Source organism: Sphaerodactylus townsendi, unplaced genomic scaffold (assembly GCF_021028975.2).
Source record: "Sphaerodactylus townsendi isolate TG3544 unplaced genomic scaffold, MPM_Stown_v2.3 scaffold_641, whole genome shotgun sequence".
Lineage (NCBI taxonomy): Eukaryota > Metazoa > Chordata > Lepidosauria > Squamata > Sphaerodactylidae > Sphaerodactylus > Sphaerodactylus townsendi.
The window spans coordinates 1-12736 of record NW_025950849.1 but is presented as its reverse complement, the minus strand read 5'-3'; the positions used below and the strand labels follow the sequence as shown (position 1 = coordinate 12736).

Below are 12736 nucleotides of genomic sequence, written 5' to 3'. Positions count from 1 at the left end.
GCCCAAAAAAATGGAGCAGAGCGTTGCAGCTGTTGCAAGGTGTTTATTGTGAAGAAGAACGGCAGGGCTTCAAAAGTAAATTTTTCTAATTTCCAGGCGAAGGGTGACAAGATAGACAGACGTGGGGGGGTGGGGGTGGGAAACGGGCAGGGAGGCAACATAGCGGCGGAGATGGGGGAGGGGGGAGCAAATCCTTCCCTCGCCAGAGTCTCCAAACAATTAGATCCCCAGCTTTCCAGGACAATAAATCATCCCGTCTCTGTGAGTAGAAAATTAAATATAATTTATGCTTTGCTAATTGAAATCAAATACAAAATTCAATCTTTTGTGTGCAGGAGAAGGCTGACATTTGAATAGAGAGAGGTGGGGTGGTGGTGCAAAGACGGCATTCTCAGAGCTGGCAACTTCCTCGGAAGATGGTTGCCCTGCGCTGCAAAATCACAGGGGTGGAGTTCAGGACCTGGGGGCAGGTTTGCCCCAAACAGCCCGGCTCATCCTCCTCTCGGTGCCCAACAGAAGGAAATGCCCACCCGTGCAGGGAAGCAGGGGAGGGGGGTCACACTCCAAGAAAGCCCTACAGGTTGTGCTTGGTAGGAACTTCCAGGCGGGCGCCAGATGGGTTTCCTGATACCCGCTGGTGGGTTCTTGCTGCCAGCCATGAAGCAGTCCCCTGCTCCTGTAGAAGGAGGCCTTCCTCTGGCCTCTGCCCTCCCAGCCTCAAGGCCTCGGGCCATATCAAAAATAAACATCTGAAAACATGGCGAGGGGAGCAGGATGCATGAAGCGGACGTCCGTCTCTCACAGCAAGGGTGCCCTGAAGAGGGGAAAGTTTCCAGAAACCCTTGCCAAGACATATGCAGACATTCTTCCCTTTTCCCCTCTCTGAATGCACAGAGACGTGGGCTGGGTTCTGCCAGGGCGGCCCCCGTGCCCAGAGACGATGTGTCCGTGGGACACAGGAGAGGCGATTGTACTTCTTCCAGGTGCGGAAAGGGAGTTTGGCTACCGGCTTGTGGCAGAACTGGTCGTGGATCTCTGGCTGGGGCAGTCAGACACTTCTCCAGCTTCAAGCAGATTCTGAGCTGTAGGAAAGGAAAGGCGAGAGTTGAAGTTTGTGGCGAACCTCTGGCGCAGGGCCTCCCCGGTAGAAGCCCCACTCCTGGGCCACCCACCCTTCCTCTTGGAGGCCTCCCAGGAGCACCTGCCCGCTTCCCCTCTTTCTCAGACCAACGGCCCTCTTGGGCTTGGCCCACCTGGTTGACTCACCTGGAGTGGCTTTCCAAGAAGGGCCCACCCCCTGATGCACATGCACACGCACACGCACACACACTTGGGGTCAACTGGCATGAGATGGCCCACCTGTGGCTCTGATGCCCATCAGGCAAATGCCAGCTCTCTTTCAGAGAGTGAATTTGGCTCTGCTGCTTCCAGGCCTGGCCATGTTCATGGAGACTGACTGGAATGGCTGACGCTGGGGGGAGAACCGACCCCGGCCCCGGCCCTCTACTTCTTCTTTGCTGTGGGGGGAATCTGTGGGGGAGGGCGGAGATGGACATAGAGCTCTGGTTTGCAGACAGGGGGCCAGCCTCACGCCTGCCGTGGTCTCTGTGGGTCAGCAGGTCGGGCTCTGCGAGGGGCTTGGCCTGGGACTCTTCCAGGCCCCAGCAGAGGCTGTGGGGTGGACCCCCCAGCCAGCCAACAAGGAATTCTGGCTTGGAAATGATTTTAAAAAACTAACCTGCTACCTGAATCCATTACTGGTTGAGAATTAAATTGCATAACTCTGGTTCCTATTCAGTAGAAGAAATTACAGTTTCAATAACATGTGAAACCATTTGAAGTCAAGGCTGGCGCCCATTTCCAATTGTCAGGTCATAATGATTTCTGGGTTTGGCGGCCGGTGGGGGCAGAGTGCTTTGCGTCAGATCCTGCCTTTATGCCTTGTTCAGCCAAGAGGGACGTGTGCGAAGACCGCTCTCCTATCCGGGGGGCCAGGTCTACCTGCCCAGATGTGACAGTTGCACTTTGCACCCAAGGGCTAGAGTTCCTGAGCCGGGGGGGGGGGGGGGGTTTCCACTGGTCAGATGCCAAAAGCAGTGACCCTCTGCAGGTCTGAAGCAGGAGGGGTGTGGCTGGATGAGGTCACCACGCAGACACTGTGACAGCCAGTTTGGGACACTGGTGGAGTTAGGGTGCTGGGCAGCCTGAATTCGAATCCCAACGTCTGCCATGAAGGCTCCCTGGGCTACCTAAGGCCCACCACAAACTCTCAGACTGGCCATCCTCACACGGCTGTTGTGATTACACGGAGGAGGGGGGAACCATGTTCTAAAAGCCACTCTAAGTCCGAATTGGGGAGAAAAGCAGGATATAAGTATGTAAATACAACTGCAAGCGCGTTGGGATGATGAGGCCTGCCACAAAAAACATGCCCAGCTGTCTCCAGGTTAAGACGGTGGCTCAGACTGGGTTGACACAAATGGATTCTGGCACTGGTTTTTTTGCAGAAGAGGGGCAGAAAAAGACACCCCCCCCCCCCAGAAATGAGCTCACCGGCACTCGAGAACCAATTCCCTTGCAGTTGTCAAACCACACCAGGCCTTTCCTATCCTTGCTGTGCTCTATAGTGCAAAACAGGACAGAAGAAGAAGAAGAGTTTGGATCTATATCCCCCTTTCTCTTCTGTAAGGAGAGTGGCCTTAAAATCTCCGTTCCCTTCCTCCCCCCACAACAAACACCCGGTGAGGTGGGTGGGGCTGAGAGAGCTCCAAAGAACTGTGACTAGCCCAAGGTCACCTAGCCGGTGTGTGTTGGAGTGCACAAGCTAATCTGGTTCACCAGATCAGCCTCCATAGCTCAAGTGGCAGAGCGGGGAATCAAACCCTCTTCTCCAGATTAGAGTGCACCTATGCCACTGCTGCTCCTGCTGCTTCTCAGAGGCGCCATGGGAAGCCCACCCGTCTCTTCAGATAAAGAAACTTACCCTGGGCAGGAGGCACCGTTCCCCCGGCACACTCGCTCCAGCCTCACTTCTCACCCTCTTCCTGCTCCCACTGGAAATCCTCGCCTGTCATTTGGTAAAACATGACGTTGAAGGGCTTGTAAAATTTCCGCAGCCGCTGGATCACGCTCTGGTCTATTTGGGGATGAGTTCGGCCCTTGGACTTGCCGAGGCACCGGGGCGGCGCACTGCTGTCCTCCGGCTTCTTGAGGCAAGGGAACCCCTTGGTCTTATTGAAATAGAAATACTTCTCCGTGACGACCCTCTTGAGGCCCAGGAAGTCCTGCACTTTGGCCATCTCCCCCGCCGGGTCTTCAATGAGCCGCTCGCCGCTGACAAAGTGGATCTGCGAGAGCGGGAAATACTGTAGCCAGTTCTCCAGGTGCAGGGCGTAGATCCCGATGCGGATGGCGCTCCAGGAGGCGTCGATCAGGCCGAGGGTCCGGTTCTTGAAGGCCAGCACCTCGAAGGTGGGGATTTCCGGCTTCTTGGAGAGGGTCTGCGTGTAGTCTGAGATGGCTCTGGTCACGGGGTCGCGCACCACCACGATCAGCTTGGTGTCCTTGGCCATGGAGTAGATCCGCTGGGGGGCTTCACTGGTCACAAAGTAGCTGGGAGTCTTCTCCATGGTGAGCTGCCCTTCGAGGGTCTTGGGCATCACCTCCCTGGAAGGAAAGAGAGGGCAGGAAAGGGGTTAGGGCTGATGAAGACCTCCCCCCAGGAAGGCACAGCGGAAGCAAAGAAGCAGCCCTGCGGAGCGGGGAAGAGGTTCGCCTCTGGCCCCTCAGCTCCTGGGCCCAGCAAGGGTTAACACGGGTCTTGGGAAGCCATCACGCAGTCAATTTGCCATCGGCATATGTAGACAAAAGTTAATTGACAATAAACCTGTCCCGTACCTGCCGGAGCAGCAGCCATCTGCTCAATTAAGTCTCTTCACTTCGGAGCCGTGTACCAAAGTGGTACATTTAGGATTACACAAGACCTCTTTGTTAAGATGACATGCTTTTAAATGTCTCTGCTAATAAAACATAATGCAGACGCAGATCCCCTGCCTCTTGTCCCATAATTAAATTTATTTACTATCTGGTGCACAAGGAGGAATGAAGACTTCTCTTTTATCTCAAATTCACATGCGCTGTCAATAATTAACTATGCGGGGGGGGGGGGAGTTGAGTTTCCCAGGCAAGAGCTGTTTATTAGAGAGGAGAAACAGGGCTGCTCGCCTCGCCTGGCATCCACAGAGAGATGCACAGCGCCTCCGACCACGGTGTCAGAGGGCGGCGGCAGGAGGCCACAGTGGCTGTGGCCGTTGAGAGGACAGCCCAGCCAACCTCAGGAGAGGGAAGGGGCGAGGGAGGTACCCAGCCTGGGGTGTGCATCCACAGGGGAATCTTGCAGGAAGGCTATTTTAGGGGGGCTTCCCACCCACCCCCCATGCCTGGCCTGGCTCTCTTTCTCTCTGCCTTGCTCCGGAATAAAGAGAAAGTCCCAGGTGGGCAGAAAAGACCCTCCCTGGGCCTTATGCTCCTCAAAGTTTCCTCCCTTCTAACTTGTGTGTGGGAGGTCACGGGTGATTTTGGCTGGTTACACAGATGACTGCTGGGTGCTGCAGCCTCACATTTGGATGCCAGCAGGGCCCAGGGAGGGCTGTAAATTGGAATTCCTCCTGCTGGAAAGTCCCCCCCCCCCTCTCTCTCTCTCTCTCTCTCTCTCTCTCTCTCTCTCTCTCTCTCTGGGCATATGACTGCTCCCTCACCATCGGACACAAGCAAGGGAAAGCTGACCCAGGACTCGAAGCCAACTGGCCCATTTTGAGGTGCCAGAACTGAGTGGAGGGACTTGGTGGGTTTGCAGGGCCCGGACAGGGTGCCAGCTCAGCAGTCCAAGAGTAACGCAGAGTGCCAGCCGGGCTCTGCCCTTGACGGAAGCAGCGGAGCTGGTGAAATGGTTCCCCCCGGGGCTGGAACAGGCAACTTCTGTGTTCCAGAGCGGCAGGCGTTATTTATCTGTGAACAGCAGGCGATCTGTCTCTCTCCCATCTCCGGCTGCAGCAGAGGCTGCCTCTGAAATCGCCTCCGAGGGGGGCGGGGCGGGGGAAAGGTGCTTGAATAATGGCTCTTAACTGCTGGCTTCCAACAAGCTCTTAATTTTGAAAGGATAGTTTTACACATTTGTGAATTTGCATGTTGCCAATCCCCCCCTTGTGGCTTATTTAAATCCAGATTATCCTGTTTATTCCTCAGCCACAGTTGCCATTTATCTCTCTGCGCAGGCAGCCTGTTCATTGCAAGCAGCCAATTCCCTGCCATCCCGCCCAAAGAGGCACTGCTGTTAATTGCGCCTTGGCACCCCCGCTGCTCCCAAAAGGGAAAGATGGGTGGCCCCCAGAGCCCTGCCATGAAAGGGAGGAGGTCCCAACGCCCAGGCCAGACACCCCAGCCTCCAGGGCCCCAGAGAAGGCCTTGCTGCGGGCAGCAGAGCACAGGACAGGCCTGCCTGTTTCCCACAGCAGAGCTGGTGGAACATCCCCCCACCCCACCCCCACCCCATTAATGGTCTCTGCATCCCTGCCACTTTGAGCATTTCAGAGCCAGCCAGAGAGAGGAGGCCTTTCCAAGGGGGTCAACTCCAGCCTGGCCGCCATTAAAGGCAGCTATCTGCATGACAGTCAAAGTCTATTTGCTGGAAGCCCCCCCCCCCCCCCAGTCAAATCTCTTGTTGAATTTGCTCAAGGGGAGGGGGGGGAGAGGAAGGAAAAGGCCCGGGTCTGTGCTGCAATTTGCATAGATGTGATGTCTTGCAAATCTCTCCCTGGTCTCTGAATCCATATTCAAGACTGAAAGCATTAACTCGCCCTGTTGTGCTTAATGCTGAAAATAATGTTAATCTCTCCCGGAGGGGAGGGGCGGGGCGGGGACGCCTGGCCTCCAGTCCTTTGCATGAGCTGCCTCTCCAGAGTGGGGGCATATGGCTCTCATTCCCGGGGGGTTCAGCCGCCCTTAAGCACAGCTCATGAAGCACTTAGCGGAGGGCCCAGATGGCTCCCTTGGCGAGGGACCTGCGTCATGGCCACCCTGCACACGCTGAATGTTGCTTCTGGTGGAAAGGCGGGGAGGGCAGGGAAGCCAGGCTGAAGGAATTGGGGCCTCCCAAGTGCCCAGAGCGGGGAGCACCCTCCTTCCAGGAATGGCCTCTTGGCCCGTGGGAGCCCAGGAGGGTCATATACCCCCACCAATTCAAGGCTCTGCTTCTTCATCTACTTCTGAGACTCAGATCTAGAAGTTCCCTTGCAGGCTGCCCCGGTGACCCTGTGACTGAACCTTGGTCACAGCAGCCCCTCCACGGTCTGTGCCTTGCTAAAAGATGAGCTTTTGGGGATGCTTGAGCCCTCCTGGCCAAACAGGGGCTGCCGGCCTCCCCCCACCCCATGCCAGGAGAAGGTGTTTGAGAGGGTTACCGTAACAACCAAGGTGCCTAACATCAGCCTTGACTGAGCTGCAAACTGATAGCATCATTAAAAGCAGATGAAAGGAGGGAAGGACCAGGTTGCCACGGCAACTGGAAGGTGGGCTTGGAAAATCTGTCACTTGTCTGGCTAGCAAGGAAATGCAACCTCTTCTTCTCCCTTTCCCTCCTGCCTCAGCCCCCAGGCACATTCCTTGGTCCAAAGGAAAGGCCTGCCTGGGAACCTCGGAGATGACCTGGCTTCAACTCCCGCCCCCCCACCGCCCAACTACTGGAACTGTGAGGCCCAAGGCCATAGGGGGTGTGGAGGCTGACAGGCCCTGCTTCAACAAAAGGGGGATTTGGGAAGTCCCAACAGTTTCCTGCAGGCGACCAGGATTGCTCTGGGGAGTTGCAGAGCAGGAGAACAGGAGAAAAGTCAACACATCTCTCTGTGCACCCTAATTCCAAGTTCGCTGGCAAATAAGTCACGCCCCTCTGGACCCAGCCTAGATCCTGGGGGTTGTTCGGCTGACACAGTCTGTGGATGAATCCCTCCTTTCTGCTTCCTGTTTGTTTAGTAGCCTTTGGTCAAGGCCATTGTGTGTAAAGCCTGCTGAGTCCCCCCCCCCCCCCCAGCTAGTTGGGTGCATCTACCTCCGTGAGGCTTCCTCCTCGAGAAGCTCCATCAATCTCTCTTTAATGGCATTTCTCACCAGCTGAGCACTAACAGATGTTGGGCTTGCGATTTACCGGTTCCCCTGGATTCCCTTTTTTTTTAAGCACGGCTCTGTTGACTCCTTTCCAATCCCCCCATAAAGAGGCAGATTTTCTGTTAGGAGATCAGCAGATTCTCTTTTCTACAAGTAAGATAAATGCCGCCCCCCCCCCCCCCGGTAAAACCGGTGCCCAAAGTCCCATCCATTCTACAGGGGCGGGATCACTCCATGCATCTGGCAGGAATGGAAATACACTCTGAAATGTCCTGTCTCCATATGCCCTGGCTAAGACCCGGTTTCTGGGAGCCCTGAACAGAGAACCAAGCAGGCCGTCTAGTTCAACAGTAGCTGCTCTCCTGCACTGAGGCACCCAAGCGAGGCCAAGCTGCAGCACGGCCCAGCTGCTCCCGCTGCCTGCAAGTGGCACCCAGTTTCCGGGGCCTCCCCAGCAGCCCTGTTGTGTGGACTGACCATCCAAGCAGCACGGCTCTGCAGAGGCCAGCAGCCCCCCAAGCTGGCCCGACTGCCCCCAGAGCTGAGGCGGGGAGGAACTGTGAGTGCTCTTTTCCCCTCCTCCATGAGAGGAGCAGCAGTGGCGCGGGAGGTTAAGAGCTCGCGTATCTAATCTGGAGGAACCGGGTTTGATTCCCAGCTCTGCCGCCTGAGTTGTAGAGGCTTATCTGGGGAATTCAGATTAGCCTGTGCACTCCCACACACGCCAGCTGGGTGACCTTGGGCTAGTCACAGCTCTTCTGAGCTCTCTCAGCCCCACCCACCTCACAGGGTGTTTGTTGTGAGGGGGGAGGGGCAAGGAGATTGTAAGCCTCTTTGAGTCTCCTTGCAGGGGAGAAATGGGGGGATATAAATCCAACCTCCTCCTCCTCCTCCTCCTCCTCCTCCTCCTCCTCCTCTTCTTCTTCTCCTCCTCCTCCTCCTCCTCCTCCTCCTCCTCCTCCTCCTCCTCCTCCTCCTCCTCCCTTCTCAGTTATCATGGAGCTCCACAGCAATTATCATGGAGCTCCAACAAAGATGGGGCAGCACAGAGAGCTCATCAGCAGGCAGGAAGTTCCTCCCAGATCTCCGGAGGGCCCAGGCCGTCCCTTTTCAAGGAGCCTGTGTTGGCCCCTTTTCACTGGGTGGGAACAACAACCCGCCTTCCGCACACCCCGTGCTCTTTGGTTTCTGCCTGGTTGGATCCGAGCCCTTCCGACAAGCATTACAGGACTTCTCCTCCTCCCAGTCGGAGGCAACTAAGCAACTTCGCAGGATAATTGGGTGAGTTGCCAAGAAGCTGCAGAAATCCCCCGGGAAACGGAGCTTGTCATTGGAGAGGAAATGTAAGGGGTGGGTTACCTGATGATTTAAGAATGTGCGGCAGCAATAAAAGCACTTGGGGCGGCGGGGGGTGGGGGTGGGGGGGGGAAGGCACAAGCTTTTGTTTAGGCATAACAGCCAAGGAGCTCAGCTTCTATCACCTGAGCCAGCTGGGAAATGTCCCTACGGAGCATCTAGGGCATGCTGTGAGATCCGTCCAGGGCATGAATACCACTAGCAGCCCTCACAGCTCAGATCAGCATTTGGGGGCAGCCCCAGATGCCCACCTCAGCTGCAGAAATTCACCAATTGTGGGCGCAGCGGCCTGAGCAGGGGAGGAAGCGTCCTTGACCCCAGATAGCCCAGGAGGCAGGGAGGAAGGCTCAGCCTGCTTTGAGGCTAAAGGGGCAGAGAAACCCCCATAGATACACCATTAAGAGTTTTAAAAGCAGGCTCTCTTGTTAAATCTCTAAGCAGCTTTGAGGAGCCCACTCCGAGAGTTTTTGTACACAGAAGGAGAGGACCTGCGTCACGCGGCTTCGTCTGTCTGTCAACGTGGCTTCCAGTTCCAACCAGTCCTGGTGGAAATGTCTGGACTGCCGCATTCCTCTGCTCGTGGGGCCCTCTCTTCTGTGTATGTTCAACAGCCCCCTCCCAGTGGAAGGGTCAGATTGACCCTTGGGAAAGGCTACATGGAGGCAGGAGAAGGCCACGGACACAGAGAAATTCAGACCACCTGACCTTTCCTAGCCAGCACGCACAGGCACGCCAAAAGACGGTTGCTAACGCCCCATATATTAACGTTATAGTTGCAGTCCTCAGGAAAGCCAGTTTCAAGCAGGAAAATTATCGCTAAGGGTAGTTCCCTGTCCAAACCACAAGCAATATTGATTTGACTCAACTGTGCAATTTAGGCCTTTCCAATTTCCCCCGAGAGGGGCTGCTGCTCCCGAGGAGAGAGGAAAGATTGTCAAAATGCAGCGTTAAAAATGTAATACCAAAGATCTCCCTGGCAGATAGACTTCGGTTTCATCTGCAGGGGAATTTACTCCCACCAAAAAGAGCGGGCAGAAAATAATGGCCCTCCGCTGGATCGGCCTCAAAGCTTTTCAGAGGAAAACGGTAAATACATTCCAGCACCGGTTGACGGTGTGGATGTCCCCTGAGCTCAGACAGACACGTCAGCGCTGGCACTTTGGGGGAACCAGTTCTGCAGAAAGACTGTCGGCACAGAGAGGATTCGGGCCTGAGTCTCCTGCTTGCTGGTCCAGTCCTCTTCCCGCCACGCCTGACTTCTGTGTGCCGCCACATGACCAAGAGCATCTCTGTTGTGCCAAATGAAAACACACCTTCAGAGCTGTGCATTTGATGCCAGCACCAAAGACCCCTGGAGGTCAGGCAGGTTGTCCAGGAGACACCCTGAAGCCCCCCTCCCTTCCACCACTGGCAGAGGGTCAGAAGCAAGCCAGATGGAGCTTCCTTTGGGGACTGCAGGGCCCCAACCTGGCTGAACCTGCGGGCATTTTGGAATTGGAAGGCAGGGTGTTCACCCCCAGCCCCACCCCCGTGGCATGGTTGGCATGGAGACGGGGCCAGTCATGAAAGGGGAGGCAGTTCCAAGGCTACTTTGGAGCAGGTGCAGAAGCCCTGCTTCCAAGACTCTCCTGACTCTCCTCCTCCGAGGCCAGGCCAAGTGGAGGAGGGCACCTAGATGGGTTGTACCCACCTTGCACGGAGCTCAGAATGACGCCAGCCAGAATGATGCTTGACTCCAGCTCCTGGGCCATTCAAGACCCTCCCAGGCAACAGGTGCGCATTAGCAACACCCCAGGCTGTCTCCTTTGAAGGGGCAGTGGGCACTGCCCTCCCCTCCCCAGACAGAGGGCTGCTTGTCTTTGGCTCCAAACAGCCTCCTCCCCTACCCCCCACCCCACCCCACCCCACTGGCATTTAGAGGCACCAAAGGGTGCTGAAAGCTGCTGACTTCTCTTGTCTCGAGCCAGGCAGGGCTCGGGGCCATTCATCAGGCATGCAAAAAAAATGGCATTTTCCCAGCCTCTGGCTTTTGCAGCCCTGCCCTCTCCATTGGCTGGAGTGTCTCGCGATGGGCCGGCCCTTCCGTTTTTCAATGCGGGCCTTAATTGTAACAAAGGGGTGATGGCAGTCGATGCGCCACCACTAATTGACGGGATTCTAATAGCTGTGAAGGCAACAGAGCAGCTGTGGCAGCCGGAACAGGGCTGGGAGCAGCGGGTGGGTGGGTGGGTGGGTGGATGGGTAGGGAGGAGACAGAAACCTGCCCGGCTCTGCGTGCAGCGGTACCTGGCTGGGACATTCCTGCCTGTGCTTTCACACCCAGGGTGACAGTTTCGGCATTAACACAGACAGAGCATTATTTATATCAGTTTGTACATTTAATCAGATTTTTTGCAGTTTTCAGCAAGATGCGAACTCCATCCCTGTCCAAGGCATTTGGTTCAAATCAGCCAAGACAGAGCATAATCAAGATTTATGATACTCATTCCGACTCCGGATCGCAGTCAGTGCGGCTGGAACAGCTTGGCTTCCTCTCCCGAAGCCTGACTGGCACGCTGGCCACTCTCCCGCGCGCCAGCGACTGAAGGGCCGTCTTGTGAACTGTCAAAACGCTTCTGTTCTGCCGCCGCCGAGAATAACAATGCCGGCCCTGCTCCCCCCTGGTAGAGCTGCCCTGAAATCCCTCCGCAAGAGGGGAGAGATGTCCCTGGGGGGCCAAACGTCTGGGCAGAAGAGACAGGTGGGATCCAGGAATGTGTCCTCCTCTCTGCCGTGGGCCAAGCCACCATCGGAAAAGCTCATCGGTCCCAGACTGATCTTTACACCGTCATTTTCCCAGCCGGTTTGCCGACGGCTGTCACCAGCTGCTTCTCAAACAACAGCAGGTCACTGAGAAAAGGATATCCGACAACGTCTGTCCACGTTTGTTAGGCCGTCCTTCAAAGGGTCCTCTGTGCCGACAGGTCTTTCCCACGCCACAACGTCAGAAGGGCCCTGACGGATCAGGGGAGTGGTCCGTCCCCTTCAGAACCCTGTGCCACAGGGAGCCAAGAAATGGGGCACAGAGGCCAAGGCCTTCCCCATCATGGCTGCTGCCTCCTGGCACTGGCATTCAAAGACTGACTGCCTTTGGATGTGGAGGTTCTCTCAGTCGCCACGGCTTGCCGCCACTGATAGCTCTGTCCTCCACAACGCTGTTGGGGCTCAGAGGACAAGATCCCAATCCATTAGGCAGGCCGTTGTCCGAAAAAACCCTCGATGCAGTTTCCGGGAGTTTCTTTCGATGGTGTTAATGCAAAGCAGCCACATGTGTTTCCTGGGCTGAGCAGACTGCTTAACCCTTCCTGCCTCAGCTTTTCCCTCCTGAAGGGATCATAAAAGTGACTGGTTGTAGCAATTGGAAGCAGGCTGCAAACCATCCACCTGCCGCTCTCTTTCCAGTTCTCCTCGCTGGAAGCATCTTTGGCTCTTGTCTGTTAATGAGATGCAGGGTCTGGTGTCCTGCGTGGGTGGGGTCAGCTGTAATTGGCGCCCTGGTGGACCCTGACGTGTGTTGCTTCTTGCCTGGACTACAGAAGACAGAGAATTATGCCACTGCAGAGGCCGCCATCTGACCCAAAGCCTCCACTACGCCGTACTTTGCCGAATGGCTGATCTGCCCACATGAAACATGCTCCCTCCTCACCTTTGGCCAGGTTGGCTCTCATCTCCAGCGTCGATGGTGCCTTTCAAAGGATGGTTATTATGAGGCCCCTGTCCTGAATAGGCTCGGGCCGTGTTCTCACAGAGGGACTCAGACAAGCAGCCTCCTTTGCTCCTGCCACACTGACTGCTCAGCCCTGGCTGAAGACTCCCTGTTTTGCCTCCAAGGGAAACCAGGCTTCGTGAAGTAACATGTAAGACTTTTCAATCCAAGAGCACTCAAGGAAGACGCAAAGTGAGATGAGCCCGGGCAACCTTTACCTCAGTTCACAAACACACGAAGAAGAAGAAGAAGAAGAAGAAGAAGAAGAAGAAGAAGAAGAATTGGGGGGGGGGGGGGGAGGGGGGGGGGGGGGGAGGAGAGTTGTGTTGGGTTTTTGGGGGGGGGGGGGTGGGGGGGGGGGGGGGGGGGGGGGGGGGGGGGGGGGGGGGGGGGGGGGGGGAGAAGAAGAAGAAGAAGAAGAAGAAGAAGAAGGAGGAGGAGGAGGAGGAGGAGGAGGAGGAGGAGGAGGAGGAGGAG

At 56.0% G+C, this 12736-nt stretch overlaps 1 protein-coding gene across 1 annotated transcript; it reads right to left on the bottom strand.

The window, feature by feature from the left end:
- Positions 1-27: 27 nt before the first annotated feature.
- On the bottom strand, positions 28-4047 carry LOC125425507 (heparan sulfate glucosamine 3-O-sulfotransferase 4). Its single transcript, XM_048483102.1, has 3 exons — positions 3898-4047; positions 2984-3666; positions 28-1082 (listed from the first exon to the last, which is right to left on the bottom strand). Exon 2 carries the CDS (start codon positions 3657-3659, stop codon positions 3027-3029), a length of 633 nt encoding a protein of 210 aa, XP_048339059.1. The 5' UTR covers positions 3660-3666; positions 3898-4047; the 3' UTR covers positions 28-1082; positions 2984-3026.
- Positions 4048-12736: the final 8689 nt, after the last annotated feature.